Here is a 21,897-nt window from a genome sequence, read left to right on the forward strand (position 1 = left end):
TTGGTAAAAATGATTCTCGCTGCAAAATTATTCTATCTTTTACAAATGTTCCCACTTAAGAAGGATATTAAGCTCATTAATATTATCTGGAGGACATTTTTATGGAATGATAAAAAAGGTGAGAATTTCGTTTTGGAAGTTGATGGCACCAAAAAAAAAAAAGAGGGTGGGATAGGATTTCCCAACTTTCGACTCTATAATATGGCAAGTCTGATGCAGATAATAAGGCATATACTGATTTAGAGTTAAATAAGCAAATGATATATTTATTTAATTTGAAATATGTTCTTCATGTGAAGAAAGAAATACTGACTGAATCTCTTGGTCTTTATTGGTGAAAGATAAGAGGGCAGCATGGCAATTTTTTGTTTTCGAACAAATATGGCTCTATCGCGTTTTGTCTCCCTTCCTTGGTTCAGTTTTAAAATTAAAATCAAAATGGGGCTCTCCCCCTTCACCCACCTGCAATTCCTAAGCCCTGGGCTGCCCCCCCCAACCCCCTGGACCCCCCTGATCTTAAAAATCACAGCCAAGAGCGAGGTGTGCACTCCTCCGCTCCTGGCGCTTCCGGCGATACTCTGTCAGAAGCAGCGCTGGAAGCATAAACTGCAGGTAGCTTACGTTTCCCGTGCTGCCTCTGACAGAGCGGCAGTGGAAACAGGTGAGTACACAACCTCGTTCCCGGCTGAGGTTTTTAGGGTTGAGGTGGGTTAGGGAGTGTCGGGGGCGGGTCACGGCGGCATGTCATTCGGGGGCGTTCCGGGGGCATGGCCGCGGCCTCCGGCCCAGCCCCCGGACCGGACCATGACGTGCCGGCAGCCGGCCTGGTGCGCGCAAGTTACGCCTGCCTCGGGCAGGCGTAACTTTCGTGATAAAGGTGGTGGTGGTGGTGGGGGGGGAATTAGTTAGGGCCGGGGGGCGGGTTAGTTAGGGGAAGGGAGGGGAAGGTACGGGGGGGTGGAAGGAAAGTACCCTCTGAGGCCGCTTTGATTTCGGAGTGGCCTCGGAGGGAACAGAGGCAGGCTGCGCGGCTCGGCGCACGCAGGCTGCCTATATTGCGCAGCCTTGCGCGCGCCGACCCCGGATCTTAAAAGATACGCACACCTACGCGCGTATCTATTAAAATCCGGCGTAGTTTTATAAAATCTACCCCAATCTGTTCGTCTTGATAATGGGATGAAGCTGACCCTCTCTGGTAGCCCTGTAATGTACTGAACATTGCTCTCTCTTTGGTCTGGTTCTGTATTTGATATGAGTGAAGGGAGAGATATATGGGACAAAAATGTTTTCATTCATAAATGGTGTTGTAATTGTTTTTTGAAATCAATAAAGAAACTATTAATTTTTTTTAAAGTACAAGCATAATTAAGTTTAAGCATGCTACTGAAAATGTACCTTTATATGAATATATATGAATGCATGTATACATCCCACTGAACACACCCACTGCTACATAGGTGATCCCTTTGCCATGGCCCTGCTCACATCTCTTGGAGGGGTGGAGAACCACAGTCTTGATCCTGGGATGGAAATAAAATTGAATTGCTTGGCAGTGGGTGAGGAGATATGCTGACCAAACCACCACTGTGTGCATTCTGCTTTTTTGCTAGCTGCGGGCCTCCTCGCAGAGGCATGGACGCCATTACTTCCGGCTCTGATGTCGGGTCCTCCTAGGCACGCGCGTCACAAGTCCCGTCTTTGAAGCCACCTTGGCGGGAACCTCGGGGGCGTCCCCTGTTGATGTCATCGGACTCTGGTATTTAAGCTCCTGCTTCGCCCCCAGCAAGCCGACTTGGCAACAAGTTCTGTTTGAGTCCTACACCTGCCTTGTTCCTGAGATGCCGCTCCTGCCTGCATCATGGACCTTGTCTGGCACCCCCTCCTCGGGGGTCAGTGTGCGCTCTGTGGGGACCTGTTTGCTGGCCTACCCCGCTCATCGGGCTGGCCAGGAAGAGGGAAGTAATATTATGGTAGACATATCAGACATGGTTGAGAAGATGAAAGATAGCTCTAAAAGATTAGAACAATGGTGAATAGTATGGCAAAATCCATTCAGAAAATGGATGGCCCTGCTCACATCTCTTGGAGGGGTGGAGACTTGAGAAAGAGGTATCACTAGTAGGAAGAGGGAAGTAATATTACTCTCTACAGGTTTCTAATGAGATCCCACCTTGAGAACTGTGTTAATTTCTGGGGACTACATCTACAAAGTATAGTTTGCTAATTCAAAGAAGGGCCACCAAAATGGTGCATGGCCATGCACAGAGAAACAGAAGGAACTAAAGCTTTCTTCTTTAGAGGAAAGAAGGGATAAGGGAGATATGATACAAACATTCAAATATCTAGTAGGCTTCAACAAAGTACCAGAAGTTAGCATTCTTTTTTATAAAATGAAAATTTAAAGGACAAAGGGTCATCCTATGAGGCTGAAGGGAGAGCAGCTCAGAAGGAATGCAATGTGACAGGTCTCCCAAGAAGGAGCCATTTTTCAAGACTAAGAAACCCTTGGAAAGGACTCTGAGTGAGAGAGACTATCTAACCTCTTTTGGGTGCGATTGATATACATGTGGAATGAATGGGGAGTGTGGATATACTGTAGGACCGCAGAAGCTGCAGTTTCTGCAAAACTCCTGTGGATAGTGTGGTATCATAAATGACCACTAGATGGCTTTGTTTCTGGTAAAGGTACAGGATGCATTAGAATGGAGCAAAATGTGGGAAGAGTGGTTAATGGTTTACTGTATATGGGAATGTTCTCCTTTAAGAAGAAGGTGGAGAAACGTCCTGTTCCTCCAGTATAAAATGCTGGGTTTAGGATTTAGAGGGAGGATTTAGAGTGTGTTTGATGGCTTCTCTTCTGAGAAAGCCCTGCAGGGGTTTTCCTCTTCAAGGGGAAAGGCCTGAGGTGAAGAAGGGTTTCTCCTCAAAGGGAAACAGCCAGGGGATCCGACCTGAGTCCTGGAGGTAGAGAGGATAGTTTGGGAATCCCACACTTGGTAGGGAGAATATGAAGGGAAGAAGCCTCAGAAAGGTGAGAGCCAGGGACACTAGGGAAGTCCTTTGCTATTGCTTGGCGGGGCATCAGAAGAAACTTCTGAAAGGCTACAGAGTTTCTATAGAGAATGAGGAGAACTATTATGTTTCTGTATATTGGGAGGAAAGCATGTTTCTAATCATATTTTATAAAACACTGAACACCGATCACAACCAACACAGTGCCTGCACCGCAAGAATGTCGCTTCTCCATAGACTACACTCCCAAGTGATAGAATTATAATATCTAGGATCGGCCCGCCAGATCATAATCATCAGACACAATACCAAAAGAAATTCAAGTGCCTGTCTGCCACTAGGTGGAGTAACAAGATCACACAATACAGCAGTTCAAGCTTTTTCAACAATGCATCTGCAACTCTGCACTGCTTATCCTGTTTCAGGGAGGGACAGGAAGGTGAAAGAGGATGTCCCATGGCCTTTTCTACTCATAATTACAGAATACCTTTGCTGACAGCGAGAGAGTGTTTTAATACCATACGGAGCATGTATTGCATGTAGAGAGAAAAAAAGCCATCCAATTGTCACTGGACATTGTTTTGCACATTGTTGCGGTAGTAATCAAAGATTTTCCACAAAATTACATTAAGATTCTTAGGTGCAAACGAGACTTCAAACACAGAGATTTGCTACATAATTATTTAAGTACAGCTGGACAACTGGCAGCACTGTGACATAAGCAGTCTTACCCAAGATGACAACGAAAACAACGCCGGGCTGCTAGCTGTTAACGCTTTCAACAAGTCATAACAAGGGCCACAGGTTGAAAACTACCGAGGTCTCTTATTCAGATTCTGGGATCCCTGTGTGCTCAAAAGCTTGTGCACTGCAACACCTTTTTATGTTGGTCCAATGAAAAGTACTACAACCAACAAAGTTTCCAGGCTTCCCATGCACTAAAACTCGGCAATGCAACAATGTACGAGCAGCAGGATCTACAATTCCTGCCTAGAAAACCTGCAAGCCAACAGAACAGCAAGTAAAACCGTCTCCTTTTTCAATTTAAATATCACAGGCATCATCAGTCTGACTTGGCAGACCGATAAAATTCCTTTCCCCTGTTCCATTTCAATATAATTTGCCTTTGAGCAATTTTATGTAGTATGCAATGTGCTTTTAAAAAGTTTTTAACGGCACTAAACAAAGCATACTGCATGTATTTTTTTTTCAAGCTCAGTGTATTTCTGTTTTCCTGAGTGAGAGTTTATAGCACTGTTCTGCCAAACCTCTGCCAACTGAGAGCCCAGTGTTATCGTTGGGTCTCACAAAAGGAAGGGGAGAGGAAAGGCATGTAGGCAAAGGGATGGGGTGGGCAGAGTCTTTTAAGCCCTTCTAGGGACTCCTTAATAAAGGCTTAATAGATCTGGCAAAAAAAACCCCAAATGTCAGTGGTTCAGACTAAAACTCTTACAGTACATGTATGAAGCCTGAGAGCTTGAATTCACTAAGACATTGGACAAATGGCCAACAGACACTAACCGGAGGGATGCAAAACTGATAACTTGTACAAGACGGGTGGGAGGGATATGTGAGGCATGCGGTCGGGAGACACACAGGATCTCTCTTTCATAGTGATTATATGAAGGCAATCTGGGATCGGAAGCTGTAACCCTTCCTCGGATTTCTGTTCAATTTTAACTCCATGCAGTCTGCCTTGTGGGAGAGGTCGTTAATACATTTTTAAAGAAAATAAAATCTATCCTCTGGTTATTTTTTTTTCTTTTTTAAGTTTTCACAGAAGTTTGAAGGTGAAATGAGATGCATAGATAGTTAATACGACTCCCTTCTAGTATTCAGAGGCCAGGATTCAACTTAACTTTCATGATAAACATTTATATGCAAACTGAACTATTTGTTAAGTAAATGTCTGCACAATATGCAAATTGGGGCTGTAAAAGTTTAAATGGTAGACATCAAACTGCTAAAAAAAAACAGTAGGGGTGCACCTGGCCTTTAAGGCTCTGAGATGAACATCGCTGTGTTCCAGGACGTGTGAGCTCTCTGGCAAACAGTACATGTGCCATACAACCTCTTATCCATAATACTCCCATTAAAAGTGGCACATTAAGGAGGAATCCGTTCCCGAGTGTTACTGATGGCCATTAAAATGAATACTTTATTTTATTTATTTTTAAATTAGGAACATCCTATATGTTGTTGTTGTTGTATCCCATCAGGCTCCCCTATGCATCAGGCTGCTTGCTGCTCATTACAGAAAGGCACATGTGCTGCATGCAGGCACTTCTGCAAGGAGTAATGGAACTGGCTACCAGAATCAGTCCCTGGGGCCCTTCTAACCCACAGAAGAACCACTCGCCTTCCTGAATGGTAGCTACAGATCCAGCCTCTTTGTTTTCCTGGTTCAAAGTGTTTGGGGTAATGCAATGTTTGCCCATCTGAAGCTAAGAGATGCCGCCACCCGCGGGCCTCGCTGTTCGAATCTGCTGCCCTGGGTGAGGTTTGGCTGTGAGGACCTTGAGAGGAGCAGAGTGAAATAAGAGGTTCTCATAAACCAGGCCTTTCTTGGGGGAAGGGGAGAGTGGAAAAGTGCCATCCACTCTAAAGTCTCAGTCAAATAATTTCAAGTACTCTAATGTGTAGGTATGCTGATATTTTTTTTAATCAAAATAATAATCAACCTTCATTTTTAAAGACTTAGCAGAACAGAACAGTTTGTGGAAGTTAATTACATCTGCTGTCTTAGTTTTAGAGGTATTTTTTCACATTTTTGGTAGTAAAATATATATTATATATACATATATATATATAAACAAAAACAGGAAAGAAATTAAAATTAGTTGACGGCCTGGAAACATGCTGAAATGGATAATGCAGTAGTTAGTTCAATGGTATATGCCCAGAATCCTTAAGATTAGCTAATGCAGATCAGTCTGCAGCAGATGCTTGCCTTCCTTTTGTTTTATAAATAGTTTTTGGTTGCACTGTAAGAAAGCAGGAAAATAGGGAGAGGTGAGCAGAACTGTCCACCCTGACACATCCACGGGGCTACAGAAGTGAGGGGCACCACCTGGCCACGCAGGATCAGCTTTCATCTCACGTCCGAACCCTTCACTGCAAAGTCAGGGCTCACTGTGAAGTCTGGGCATGAAGAAGGGGGGGGGAACGACGACACGGGACATCGCCTGCTTCCCTTCTTCCTAGTCTGAGGGCACCACTAACGTTCAGACTGAAGGCAGGAATTCAGCCAGCGAAGGCTGCTGCACGTGGCGCGCCTCCTGAGCCGCGCTGCATGTCTTAACAGCAGGCACAATAACTTCAAGCAACGAGGAATGCAGAGGCCGGGGCTGCCTCTGGCACCATTCCTTATTCCCATGGGTTGTGCTGCATTTTCACTTTTGGGAGCTGAAGAATTCCAGCGACCCAAACATGGAGATTTTGTTCATAGACTTTCAAAGTCAGAGTTAACGGGGACCAACCCCTGAGTTTAAAAGAAAAAGAAATATATATATATATATATATAAAAAACAAAACTCGGTTACTTTCACGCCCTGGCACTTGGACATCAACAGCAGCCCTGCACACCTTGACTCCAGTACGAATATGGGGGACGAGGGAGGGAGGATCAGATAGGGGAACAGGGAAACCAGGACACCTCCCGCTTTGGAGCTTTAATAAGTTTTCACCATCAAAATGACCCCTAAAGGCACGTCATCCTGAACTCCTTTATTCAGATCTTCGTCCCTCTCGCTGAAACCAACACAAAGGCACAGTTAACCCCGGTGGAAAAAAAAGCTATGGTCTGTCTATCGAAACTCAGAACTATGAAAAGAATTCAGCTTTGTTCAATGAATGCAAAACAGATGATTGGTTCTTGAGCAATAAGTTATAGTTCCCTTATTTTTCTTATTTCTACAGAAATAAAAGATTATTTCTAAGGTCAATTATTCTTAAATGCTCTATGCTCTAAATGCATGCAAAATGAACATTGCAGAAAAGCATATACCCCACTAATAGGGGGGGCGAGAGGAGGAGGTGGTCATGGAAACAGCCAAACCCTGGGAGTGGAAGACACCGATGGACAACTGGAGAAGCAGCAGTGACAATTCAGCTGAAAATTCAGCTCTGATGTTCACTGGAACAAATCAGAAATCAGGCAGTATTCTTTTCAAGATCTGCTCTTGCAGAAAATTGAAAGGCCAGTTCTTCATGCAGGCTGCCGCCTGCCTGGAGGTGGAAGGACAGAAAGACAAGGAAATGGAAACCCAAGCAAAAACCTTTAAAGTGGTTTCCTCGGCATGCAGCTGGATCTACCCTCTCCCCCGACCCACGCTCGTCCCAACTCCCCCAAGAACTATCTTGCCTTTGGATTTAAAAAAAAAAAAAAAAAATAGCGCACAGAAAGAATCACCCTGGGAAAACTCCAGTTATGACTTGTTTGAAAGCTTGCTGTGGTATGTGATATAAAGAGCTAACTGCTTTTTAATGACATGTAGGGCAACAAACTCTGTGAACAAAAATGCAAGGTATTTCACTGCTTTGCACCTGTCTGGTGCTTAAATTCATAAAAGGGTGGGGGGAGGAGGAGGATGTTGGCAGTTTACGGACTTCTACAAAAGTTAGAATCTCTTGCAGGCCAAAATCCTTGGTTTCACACAATTTCTCATAACCAAAGGAGACCCAGCACTCTTTAGTAATGTTGCCAACTGTCCTGATTTTTTCCGGACTGTACAGAAAAAAAAGTGGAAAGGATAAAATACTCAGGCATGTCTTGGTTTTAGCTCTTCAGCTGCAACTCGGTGTCTGATCCTCCACCGTGTGCGCTTTGGTTGCTATTCTGCATTTAGTATGAGCTGGATACATTTATTCTGTGTCACTTACATAGACTTCAGTCCATGATTTAATCAGAGGCCTTACAAAACAGTAGTTTGGTGCTGGGTTGCTAAAAGCAAACCTTTTTTGGTGGTAAAGAAGTTTGAGAACTGGTGATCATGATATGAGGCTCCAAAGAAGCAGGAGCAGGAGCAGAAAACATTTCTTCTTATAGAGGCTGGTGGGTGCATGGAACAATCACAGTTCAGGAAAGCACAGGGGCAAATACAGAGGATCATTAATTGGAAAGAAGCAAAAGGAGAGCCTGAGATCAACTCAGGTCTATGACATTATAGCAGGATGGAAACTGGGCAGACTCGATGGTCCTTTTCTGCTGTTATATTCTACCCGTGTTTTTCTAATGGTGAAGAGTGGCAATTAAAGTTGCATGTGTGGAAAAAATAATCAGCATAGATATTAAACAGCATCTCCAAGTGTCTGGAAATCTGATGGTTGAAAGTTGGTAACCCTACACCTTACAGTTATTAAACTTCAGATGCACACAGGCAGCAAGCTCGTCGGCAAACGACTTTGCAGAACGTTAGCAGGATGGAACAGGAAAAAATAGTATTAATTATTATTACCTATAATCAACCACACTATGCGAAAGAGCTGAGCAAAACTATTTGCTATGAAAGCAAAAATGATGAAAACTAGGTCACCTCAAAATTTAATGAGAAAATATTTCGACTACATAGGCAAAAAAAATATGACAAAATTAGAACTATTACTGTATTTGTAACACTCCCCCCTTTTTCAAACGAGGACTATTGCCATCGTTTGCCTTCTCCTCTGGCGAATAGGTTTGCATATATATGAATTTGCAAACTATCATGCACTATGAAAATGTGGACTTTCTGAATGCCCTTAGGAAGGGATGCGATAGTTCTTGGGAAATAAACATCATTTCCCCAAAGCTGCACAGAGAGTCACTGGCAAATGTGGGCCTAGATCCCAGGAATCTGATTCCCATTACATAAACCAAACTTTCTCTTAGATTTGCTATGCAGAATCATTCAATGCGTGCACTTTTCTTCTCCTCCTCCATGGTGGCTAGAGGGGTTCATGCTTACTAACAGAAGATAGGGAGAGGCTAGCTCTTATGCTGTAGAGGCTAATTTTCAAAAAGGCACAAAATGGATAACTTACATCAAATGGATAAAATTTATCCAGATAAGTAGTAGCAAACTACAAAAGTGGGCATTTATCCAGATAATTCAAAAGTTAGGCAGATAAATGCCTTTGAGTAGTGACCTTTTATTTTTCTCATTTTACCTATGCAATATGGGCAGCACTGTCCCTTTCGCAACACAGGCCTCTCGCAGGACACCGGTGGGCAGGACTCAGAGTAGCAGCTGATCATCCCATCCATGCACACACAGCTAGTACAGACATTGGGCTTCCAAGATTCAGCTGCCAGGAAAATGTCACCTTCGTCGTTTTTGCAGTAATTGGGCATGCTCTCGTTGCCTGGTGTGGAGGGCTGCAGAGGCTCATCTGGAAGAGTATACACACAGATCCATAGTTATAAAGCGATTGATTGATTTATTTACAAGTTATAAACGGGCTATCAAAAATGTCTAGGTGATTTCCATAAAAACATTCATAATATTATATATTAGCATAAAAACAATACAATGCAATACAATAAAACAAATGAAATAATAAAAACAATAAAACATTAAAGAATATCATCAACATCATAAAACTTGCAGTATCTGTTCCCAGCCATATTAACAAACATAGGTTAAAAGCCTGTTTATCTTTGTTAATTTAGGAAAAGACCATTTAAATTCTATGGGAGGTTGAAGAAACATCCTACCAATCAAAATCCTGGAGATGTTAACCAGATATGTTTCTCTAGTTAACTTGTTCAGCCAGAGAGCGGCTGAATATCAACCTCTTGGTTTACTAATAGTTCTGCAGATGCTTGATCATGGTTTACCATATTAAGGCAATACCTCCTGTCCAGGTTTGATTCCATTCAGACTATTTATGCAAATGTATCATATGCATATTCATTTTGGGTACAGTGAAAATCTGACTGCTACCTGCCAGCCCATGAGAACTAGAATTTGATTACTTTTGAATTCAATTATATCACTGGATTGGACACTTTTCAAATACCAGGCAATAGTAAGAACTTTGGAGTCACTTCCATGTGAAGTTTTCCCCACAAGAAAGACATTTCAACCTAAGTTACTCCATAGTTGTACCTACTATATATTCCTAGAAATAAGGCTATTTATGTATTATTTACTTTTTATGAACATTTGATAAGTTGGTCTCAAGGGGGATTACAATAACATTTAAATGAACAAGAGGACAGAACAGCTTACAGTCAAATCAGAATTTGTACTTAATGAAGCACTGGGATCCAGTATAGGAAAACCCATTTGTGAATAGTTTCAAGACCCAGATGTGTCCCTGTTATGTTTAGCACAGTCCTTCATAGAGGATCAGGAGGTTGGGTTGAAGCTGTGGATCTTAGGGGAAAACCTGGCCTAGGTTATTACAAAACGAAGGAGCAAGGACAGAGCTGAGTCAAGGCATCCAGAATGCAGTATCAGAAATAGTCTTTAGCTCAAGACCTACAGTCTGCAAAGGAGTTGAGGAAACCTATTAAACCAGATAACAAGGAAAGTGCTTAGCACACCGTGGGTCTGATGTACTAAGGGATTTACCCCCGTTTTGTGTCTACAGGAAAAAAATCTTAGGACATCTGGCCCTACATTTGTAAAGTTATTTCTCTCTTGTTTCCCTCGAAGTTTCCCTTCAATTTAGGCATCTGCCAGCTACTGAGTTTCTTTGGAAAAAGAGTTCAGCCCTGCCTGTTGCCAACTTTTCAATGAAAGACCAAGAAAAGACAGGAGCTGCTATATTTAGCAACTGCAGTTTTAAGCACAGTAAAGTTTTTGTATCCATCGGTTTGTCTTTCAGTTTGAAAACAAAAGTATGAACTCAATCCAGGACCTCCAGTCTAATGAGACAGCACAGTCCAGGCCAGAGGAATATGCCTACCGTGGAAACCGACAGACGCTGGATTGGAAGCTTTTTTTTTTTTTTTAATCACTGCCAGCTTTCTTCTTTTCAAGGTAGCACATTCCAGAGCACAGTACTCATTTAACCCTCGCTTAAACATCTCGCTGCCCCATACACATTCATTTGAAAGTGAAATGGAATGCTTTCCAAGCTCACTGGAGTGAAAATTCATGGAGGACTTGTACTGCGCTATACAACCAAAACAACAACAAAAAAAAAAAACCCGGCACAATCTCCCAGCGCCTAGAGTCAAAATGTCAAATTACAAACAGGGTGTGCATTAGCAAATCAAGTAACATGGAAGATTTTTACAGAATGAAAATAAACAATCAAACCACAAGTAACTTGTCTGACTGGAATCCAACAAGTTATTTAAAAAAAAAACAAAAAAAAAACAATGGGAAAAAAAGGGGAGTCTCTCAAAAGTGTCTGCCTCAGGAGCCAAGCATCTGAGTAGCATTCTCAAAACACCTTCCACCCCTCCTGACCTGATGACAACACCATGAAGTATAAGGCGTCCTGAAATAGTGGCAAGCCCAACCCACAAAGGTTCTGGCATGCCGGACCTATCCATGTCTGTGTCAAAGGAAACCTTTTTTTTGTATACACATAGCAGACACCATTCAGGTGTAACACTATACAAGCTGTTTACCTTCCTGCAGGATATGCTGCCCCTGTCTGTGGCCTGCTCCTCCACTGTTAACTCCCAACCCTGCGCTTTTCAACTTGCTATGCTGTATGCCTGGAAACAGCCTTTCTAATTTGGTGAGCCACATCCAGATTTCACCTAGAAAACCCTATCTCTTGAGGCCACTTAGCTGTTCCTGATTATAGCCGTGTTGATTTTAAATCATGTTTTCTTTAATAAATGCATTTCCTGAAGCTTGTCTGTGCATTTTGACTGGATTGAGTGTGGAACAGGGACTGTCTCTTATGTATTTCGCTAGAGTGTTGCATACATCTGGTAATGCTATAGAAATGATAAGTAGCAGTGGCGGCAGTAATATGCACCCTTCCAGTTGCCACAGCACAAAGCTCCCTGTCAAGGCTACAACATGAAGCTCTTCTATGAAGCAAACCTGGTGACAATGCAGATCTCAGGAAGCGTACGTGAGTTTTCCATGTTCTTTTGAGAATGCTAAAGTTTCTACTGATCCTTACTTTGCAATCTCATGGGGAGGATCAGGTTTCTTTTGACTGACAAGGCGTTGTAGATGACCGTGACCTTGTAACCACACAGGACAGCACTGGTTGGTCGTTGACCAGGGTTCTATTAAGTTTTTCATTTCCAGAAATTCAAACATTTCCTGCATCTGAATTTGGAAACAGCCTCATCTTTTGGGGGTAAAACTTTATATAGCATGCTGATGCTTTAGATCTTTGTTTGGAGGGTTTACGCACAGGTTGGCACATTATCCCATATTTTATGCTTTTGTCCAGTGATTCAGGCGCATTGGAAAGAAATTACGGATGCATTCAGGGCAGTGTTTCCCTTAGATGTACCTGATGACCTAAGAAGCTTTATTTTATATTATGGAAAAGGATTTATTTATTTATTTATTTATTTATTTATTTAACAGTTTTTTATACCGACCTTCATAGTAATAACCATATCGGATTGGTTTACATTTAACAGGGAATAACTGGAGTAACAATTCAAGTAAACGAGAGCTAAACAATAGGAGGGAATAAGTCAAAGTTACAATCAACAGGGAAAGAGAACTTGGAAGCTTGCGACAAGCTGGAAGGAAGATAAGGCAGGAGAAATATAAAGTATTACCGTAGAGTGTACGGTTAAATGCTTAATAGGTGCTTTAACCTGGAAGAATCAGAATCAGGATGATTGCTCCGCTATGAAGCTGATAGCTCTTGGGAGGCGTGTGCTGCTCCGCTTTTGGAGAAGATTGTGCTCATCCTCTTTTACGGAGTGGTCCGAGGAACTCTGCAAATGGGTGGGACTGGAGTTACTTTCTGCCAGGATTGTTGGGAAGGTAATCTAGCCAGCTAGTACAGGATCCGAAGATTTGCCATTTTAAGGCGACGCCAATAAATGTATGGAGTGCTTCTCCATCTTTTACACTTTTATTTTATTTTATTCTTCTTTTCACCGGGCATTCTCTGGAGGGAGCTGGGTGGGAAAGGGAGGGGAAAAAAAGGGGGGAAAAATTTGTCTGAGTGTATTGATATTGGCAACTCTGGTTGCTTGAATGACCGTCAGAGATATATGTATTAGATATGCTTTATTACTTGTGGCTTGATTGTTCTTAGACTAGTTAAGATTATTTCGCTGGCCTGTGTTTTTGCATTGTATTGAATTTCAATGATGGATGGACTCAATAAAAACATTATAAACAAAAATTACATAAAATTTTCCCAAAGTGCATGAAACAAATTTGGAAGTCAATTTCTTCCATCCTCTTTGTAATTGGAAACAGAAAAATAAAAGTCCTAATCAAATGGAGGGTACTCGCTTTCCTATGGAGAAAAATGGTCACCTGCATACAAGAAACAGCATTATTCTGAGGATATTCTGTATATAATTTCCCCTGTTTACAGTATTATCAAACCTCACATACTATGCCTATGCAGATGACCTACAAATCTTACTCCCCTTAAAAAAAACCATCAAAAGCACACAAAAACCTGGGACCAACTCCTATCTAAAATAACCCAGCTACTCTCACAACTATCCCTCTCCTGCAATCAAAACAAGACTGAAATCATAAACATAACAAACAACCACACAACATTCCCCTCCATTGACCCCCACACCCAAACGCACTGGGACCCAGCTCATGCACACGGTAAAAAACCTCGGAGTAACAATTGACAGCGAACTAAACCTCAAACATCACATCTCCACAACGATCATGGACGGCTTCTTCAAACTACAAACCCTGAAAAAGCTCAAACCGCTCCTCCTCGCCCAAGACTACAGAACCTTCCTCCAAACTCTCCTCTTTTCCAAGCTCGACCTCTGCAATTCGCTCCTCCTTGGCCTCCCTGCCTCCACCCTCAAACCCCTACACATACTTCAAAACGCCGCTGCCAGATCCATCGCAAACATCAGAAGATGTGACATCACCCCCATCCTCAAAGACCTTCACTGGTTACCCATTATCTACAGAGTGCAATACAAAACCCTCACCCTCATCCACAAAAAAATGCTCAACAACAAGATGACTGGCTAACCCAGCCCTCCTCCCCTACACCCCACAAAGAAGCCTCCGATCTGCTGAATCCGGACTCCTCACCATCCCCCCTCCCAAAGCAGTACACCTCACCTCAATCAGAAAATGCGCCATATCATAAGAACATAAGAACATGCCATACTGGGTCAGACAGGGTCCATCAAGCCCAGCATCCTGTTTCCAACAGTGGCCAATCCAGGCCATAAGAAACCTGGCAAGTACCCAAAAACTAAGTCTATTTCATGTTACCGTTGCTAGTAATGGCAGTGGCTATTTTCTAAGTCAACTTAATTAATAGCAGGTAATGGACTTCTCCTCCAAGAACTTATCCAATCCTTTTTTAAACACAGCTAAACTAACTGAACTAACCATGTCCTCTGGCAACAAGTTCCAGAGTTTAATTGTGCGTTGAGTGAAGAAGAACTTTCTCCGATTAGTTTTAAATGTGCCACATGCTAACTTCCTGGAGTGCCCCCTAGTCTTTCTATTATCTGAAAGACTAAATAACCAATTCACATCTACCCGTTCTAAACCTCTCATGATTTTAAACACCTCTATCATAGCCCCCCCTCAACCGTCTCTTCTCCAAGCTGAAAAGTCCTAACCTCTTTAGTCTTTCCTCATAAGGGAGCTGTTCCATTCCCCTTATCATTTTGTCGCCCTTCTCTGTACCTTCTCCATCCCAACTATATCTTTTTTGAGATGTGGTGATCAGAATTGTACACAGTATTCAAGGTGCGGTCTCACCATGGAGCGATACAGAGGCATTATGACATTTTCCGTTTTATTCACCATTCCCTTCCTTATAATTCCCAAAATTCTGTTTGCTTTTTTGACTGCCGCAGCACACTGAACCGACGATTTCAATGTGTTATCCACTATGACGCCTAGATCTCTTTCTTGGGTGGTAGCACCTAATATGGAACCTAACATTGTGTAACTATAGCATGGGTTATTTTTCCCTATATGCATCACCTTGCACTTACCCACATTAAATTTCATCTGCCATTTCGATGCCCAATTTTCCAGTCTCACAAGGTCTTCCTGCAATTTATCACAATCTGCTTGTGATTTAACTACTCTGAACAATTTGTATCATCTGTAAATTTGATTACCTCACTCGTTGTATTTCTTTCTAGATCATTTATAAATATATTGAAAAGTAAGGGTCCCAATACAGATCTCTGAGGCACTCCACTGCCCACTCCCTTCCACTGAGAAAATTGTCCATTTAATCCTACTCTCTGTTTCCTGTCTTTTAGCCAGTTTGTAAACCACGAAAGGGCATCGCCACCTATACCATGACTTTTTACTTTTCCTAGAAGCCTCTCATGAGGAACTTTATCAAACGCCTTCTGAAAATCCAAGTACACTACATCTACCGGTTCACCTTTATCCACATGTTTATTAACTCCTTCAAAAAAGTGAAGCAGATTTGTGAGGCAAGACTTGCCTTGGGTAAAGCCATGCTGACTTTGTTCCATTAAACCATGTTTTTCTATATGTTCTGTTATTTTGATGCTTAGAACACTTTTCACTATTTTTCCTGGCACTGAAGTCAGGCTAACCGGTCTGTAGTTTCCCGGATCACCTCTGGAGCCCTTTTTAAATATTGGGATTACATTAGCTATCCTCCAGTCTTCAGGTACAATGGATGATTTTAATGATAGGTTACACATTTTTACTAATAGGTCTGAAATTTCAATATTGAGTTCCTTCAGAACCATGGGGTGTATACCATCTGGTCCAGGTGATTTACTACTCTTCAGTTTGTCAATCAGGCCTACCACATCTTCTAGGTTCACCGTGATTTGGTCCAGTCCATCTGAATCATTACCCATGAAAACCTTTTCCGGAACGGGTATCTCCCCAACATACTCTTTAGTAAACACCGAAGCAAAGAAATCATTTAATCTTTCCACGATGGCCTTCTCTAAGTGCCCACACTATGGAACTCCCTTCCATCCCAGCTCAGAATGGAACCCTCCACTCAAACCTTCAAAAAACACCTCAAAACATGGCTATTCCTGAAAGCCTTCCCACCAAAAACCTAGCCTACCTCCCCTACAATCCCAGATATCGAAGAATACACCCCTCGGCCCTAGCCAATGCCCGCAAGTGAAAGCGTTCCCTCCATCCCGAATCCCCCCCAAACCCCCCCCCAACCCTCAACATAACCACCCCCTCACCCCTACTCTAGTCAAACCCAACCTATAAAACCCCTAACACCTCACTCTCCCCCTCACCCCCTCTCCCCCCAACCAATCCCTTATTCCTCGGTTCTAGTTTATTCGCATTCAAGTTGTCATGCACAAATCCTCTTTACTCCAAGTTACCCTTGCACCCTGTTAAAACAGCTCATGTTAATCTATTCCTAAACCATGAATTAAGGAATCCATTCCTTAGCTATGTTTCCAACCTGCATGCCACCAATTTTCCTGGACACATGCATTATATACTTCTCCTTGTTAACTGTTCTAAGTTATACTATAAAAATAAGGAACCCCTGTCTTATTTACTATTCAGTTTTATGTGAACTGATGTGATATCTCGATCGAATGTCGGTATACAAAAACAAACAAACAAATAAATAAATATTATGATAAACTTTTGTTCCCTGTCAGGTTCTCATTCTTTATGAGATCCTGATTTATCACCTTCTTCATGGAATAATCAACATGGTGAAAGGGCTTTAAACTATCTAATTATTGTATACTTGAGCAGGGACATAAGTGGCTTCCACTGTGTATTCAATTAAAAATTACAGAAAACAGGATCAAAGAGCCCTGGGGGTGTCAACAAGTTAATGACAGCAAAGCTCTTCCATTTTTCTGTTTATAAACTGCATTTCCACTCCTAAACCTGTGCGTCAAGTGAGACCATTTTGAACTGGGTCTTTTCTTCTCTCCTCCATGAAAACAAAATCAAAAGTCCTAGCAACGGACCCTTAAGGTGTTATTTGAAGCATTTGACAGCAGGGTTCACCCACTCAGAAAGGTTCTTTCTGCCGGGCGGCAGCACTTTGGGTGGAAAGGAACTGCCGATCCCCTTGTCATGTTTGTTTCCTAGTAACCAAATACAGGTGGCATAATCTAGGATATAAAAAGCATCTCTGCATCAGAAATATCAATGGATACCTCGTACAGGGAGTGCGGGAGGGAGAAGGGGAGAGGGCTGGTATGGGGTGACTTCTCTTAATGTCACTCCTTCATTTCCTCTGGCTAAGACAGTGAACCTGAGTGCCAGAAACACAATCTCTCAACTCATGTCCCACTCTCATACAAACAAAATCTAAAAGTGTGCTCTTAGCCAGATTATAGCTGTTGCTTTTATATAATGTGCACTATTTCAAAAGAGCACTTAGTAAACAGTAGCATTACATTAGCTAAAATGTTACTATTCTAATAGCCATGCATGGTACTGGAGAAAAATCTGCAGCTTTAGATATTTTTTTTATTGAAACAACAGAAGGATTAGCCAGAGATTATTCTTTATAACCCATAAGCAGATATAAGAGTAGCCCTGGTTCCAAAAATGCGACCCTTAGGTCTGTATGGATGTGATCCTTAATCTCTATCAAAACTGACCCTTAACCTCTATCCAACTGATTAATAATCTCTATCTTGTTAAGCCTCAGAGAGTTGAAAAGGGAGTATGTGCCTTTAAGTCAAGATGATGTCAAAGTTCGCAAGGAGAATTTATGTTCAAACCTTGGCAGGGAGTTTGCACCTACCTCATTTAGGAGAAGCACTGACAGGGAGCGTGTGTTTTGGGCAGGATCGCATAATAACACCAGTAGATTGCATTTTCTACGGGTTATTCTCGTTGCAAAAACTCTCCCCGCACAAAAAGCAGATGCAACATTCCAAGGGTACTTTGTGTATACAGCAAGTTTAAAAGGGAATGTGTGACACTTTCTCTTCGAAACCTGATGCAAAGTCCACAAATATAAAGTACCAAGGAACCTTATCTCAAAGCGGACAGCATGAAAATTGCCCCATTTCGGAGGCATATTCAGTTTACATCATTTTCTTTTGTTTGTGAAGAGTAATTCACTAACCTTACACTTATAGGTAACATTCTTTGCAGCCTCATTACAGGAGAAGTTGGCATAACGCTATCATTATCTGCTTCGTGGTTTTGCTAAACTCCCGTGAAAAGTTTGCAAGGAAGACTGAAACGTGTGTTACCTGGGCACTGCGGACAGCAGGAGTCTTGCGTACGGATGGGATTCTGGCAAAGAAGAGGTGGGCAGACTTCGGTCTCACAAAGGACGCGTCCACTGTGACATGTGCACTGGGTGCAGGTGTCGATATTCCACGTCTCCCCCTCCACAAAATACTCTCCACCAGGCGCATGGCAGATGGAGGGGTTGCTGAGCTCTGGCTTCCGTACACCTGAGTCATCTGGCAAAATGCAAACCAAGAAAGTACATGCAATTACTGATTATTACCAGCAACTTATGTTGGCTTCAACGTGGTTAGAGGGAAGGCAATTTTCAAAAGGGTACCTGCAAAAAATGGCCTTTAGGAGACTTGCGTGACCGACATGCACGCACCCTGTGTGCCCATTCTTTAAGCACCAAGGGGAGTTTCAGGGGATGGAGTCTGACTGGGGTTGGAACTTGTGCACATACTTTTTCATTTAAAAATGTATGCAAGTAAATACTCTGCAAAACTATGCACACCAAATAGCAGGTGTGACTGTGGGCATGAGGGCTTTCCAGAATGATTATCTAGCGGGATTTAGGCGCATAAGTCCACTTTGGAAATGGTTGGAACTTATGTGTCTATTTGCCAGCCAACTTATGCAATGTTACAAAATTACCCTCCCTTAAGGGCAGATTTCAAAAAGGCCACGCGTGTAAAATCCGGCCTAGCTCACGCCGAGCCTATTTCCAAAAAGGCCCGGCCACGTGCGTAAAGGCCTGTACGCACATAAGTGTGGGTCTTCCTGAAAGGGGCAGGCCGGGGGGCATTTTCTGGGTGGGGTGGTCCGGGGTGGGGCTAGAGGCGCCCGGTACAGCAGCCATTTGCTGCTGTGCCAGCGCGCAACTTGCCAGTGCGCGCATGTTATAAAATTGTGCGTCCATGTGTGCGTGCCGGGTAGCAGGAGCACAATGTTCGCATGCGCATATTTTTTGAAAATCTACCCCTTACAGTTGAAAGGTTTCAGTTCAGAGTCAATCAGAGTCCATCAACTTAAGTGCCATTTAGACTTTTTTCTCTTTTAGCTAAGATCAAAGTGATTTACAGTTAATTTGCCATCCTTATTCTTTCTTGTATTTACATATTTTGTCCAGCTAAATGAATCCTCAACTTCCATGGTGCCTAGGATTACCAGATAATTCCAGTTCCTAAGGAACACGACAAGCAGTTCTGGCTTAGCCCCACTGAAACACAGGCCTGAAAGGTCTTAAACGTTCATGTATTGCAACATTTTTTATTGATCCTTTCAAAAAGTTTCAAAATGTACTACTGCTGCTGCTACTACTATTTACTTCTTACATGTCTTATTGTCAAAGGTGTCCAAAACGTGATAGAATACCACATACAATCAATAAAAACAACTACAAAAGATCCATTCTCATCCCCTTCAAACAGATGCCCCCCCTCAAAAAACAAAACCTCCATTAAAACATCATTCATTTTTTTTATCTAAATATACCTCCATCCATTTTCCAAGACCAAATTCTGCCTCACAACTATCCTGAAAAATCATTACCAGACGTAACATTATAACCAACAGATCATTACCAACCTTCTGGAAATGCCAGGAAAAATAACCATGCCATAAGGCTCGTCTTATAAAAAAAAGAAAATCTTGACTAGAACTCAGCTCCATAAAGAATCTGTTCCTGAGGTCAGGAGGTGCACAAGAAAAAGCCCCTCTTCCTATTCTTGGATAATAAACTTCTTTGATTGATGGGATAAGTGGCCAGATTGCCATAAGGGATAGCAATGTCCTTTCGGGCCCCTACAACTTTAAGCAACCCCAAAGAAATTTAGGAGCTTAAACTGCACTGGCAACCAGTGAAGAGACTTCAGTGCCGGCATTATATGATCCGTGCCATGAGTCTTGCTGCAGCATTCTGGACCTGCTTCAATCATTTTAGAGTCTTTGAAGGTAGACCACAATAGATATTATTAATTATAGTAGTCCAACCGAGACAATATCAAAGCCTAGACCAAAGTATGGAGGCTAGCTTGGTGCAAAAAAACATCCACATCTGATGGATGTCATGAAGCTGGAAAAAAAAGAATATCCTTAGAAATGTTTTCCTCCATTTTCAACTCGCTATCCAGAATCACACCCAAAATTCCTTGCATGCTTAATTAATGGAACTGACATATTCCGAATAAACACTGGTAATCCTACATCTCCTTTTGCACAGATCCCCACTACCAGCATTTTTGCTCTTTGCTGGATTCTCAGGGATCTTCAAAACAAGGAGACAAAAAAAAGGATTCCGCCAGCTTCTTCCTCTTCAGAAAGGAAAAGAATTAAAGCCAATGCATTTCCAACCACACCAGCATCATAGAGTCTTGCCAAAAGAAAAACAAACCGAAGGGTGTTAAACGCTGCTGTGAGATCTAATAAAATAATTGTGTTTAACATACTTCTATACTGACTAACCCTGGATGCCCAAAGCCCTTTCATCAGTATCAAAGAGCCCTAATAAATTATCCATCAGGGCTGTCATCAATGTTCCAGTATTAAACAATACATGGAAGCCAGATTGCCTATCATCCAAACATCCCATTTGCTCTAAACCTTGGGATAACTGGTTTATCGCTGCCTGTTCAATCACTTTAGCTAAAAACAGTAAATTGGCTTTAGGCCTATAATTGTTCAAATCTTTCAGATCAAGAAAAGGTTTTTTTTTGGGGTTTTTTTTTTTTTACAATGATCAAATAATTGACACCTTCAAAGGATGCCAAAGTTTACTCTCAGAAAATGAAGAATTTATAATCAGTGCAATCCAAGGGATCAAACTTAACTATATCTTCTTCAAAAGCCATGGGGGCCAAGGCTCTAAAACTGATCCTGTACAGTTAACTTTTGAAAGCGTCCCGTTAACCTCATCCTCTGACAGCAGCTGCAATTTCTTCGATAGTTCGCGCCCTTTGGCCTCTACTGACGTACCTCATTTACCCTGACCCCCACTCCCAGCTACTTCCTAATGTTTACAGTTTTCTCTGAAAAATGGAAGGCAAACTTCCACTGATGGCGCCAAACCATGGAGATCTCAAACTTGAAACAATTTTAAACTGTTCTTTTGTAGCATTTTCAGCTTTCCCTAGTCTTCACACAAATCAACCTTTCTTAGCTGATGTAATTACCAACCATATCAAAATTCCCCCGTGCTTTTTAAATGCCGTTCTTCCAGGAGGAGATGGGTGCTTTATCCACTGTCACTCCAACCCCTGCTTCTCCAACTTCAGATCTTACAGCTTCTCCTAGCAAACCAAGGAGCAGGAGGTGGATCAGAAATAATACTTCTCTTAATAGGGGCAAGCTCTCTTCATTTCTCAATCCCACAACATAACTAACTCTTCTCCCCCATCCACAACTTTCCCTAAACATGATCTATCTAAAACCTTTAAAAACTAATCGGCATCCATTTTATGCCTGGGGCAAACACTTCACCACTGCTGTTTCCAACCTTTCAGCTCAATAGGTATAATAACATCATAAGATACCAATGCAGCACCGCAATTTGGTAAAAATACAAATTCTGTGTCCATTCCCCATAGACCCTGCAGTTCAGGCCAAAAAA

The 21,897-nt window shown here is 42.2% G+C and overlaps 1 protein-coding gene across 1 annotated transcript in view; it reads right to left on the reverse strand.

Moving 5' to 3' along the window:
- Positions 1 to 21,897, reverse strand: part of LOC115087101 (cysteine-rich motor neuron 1 protein-like) — a 661,264-nt gene that overhangs the window by 35,506 nt on the left and 603,861 nt on the right. The window contains 2 exon segments of the mRNA XM_029593829.1: positions 9,160 to 9,381; positions 18,308 to 18,523. Coding sequence (XP_029449689.1) covers positions 9,160 to 9,381; positions 18,308 to 18,523 — 438 coding nt within the window.

The sequence above is a fragment of the Rhinatrema bivittatum genome, chromosome 3 (genome assembly GCF_901001135.1).
Source record: "Rhinatrema bivittatum chromosome 3, aRhiBiv1.1, whole genome shotgun sequence".
In the NCBI taxonomy this organism is placed as follows: Eukaryota; Metazoa; Chordata; class Amphibia; order Gymnophiona; family Rhinatrematidae; genus Rhinatrema; species Rhinatrema bivittatum.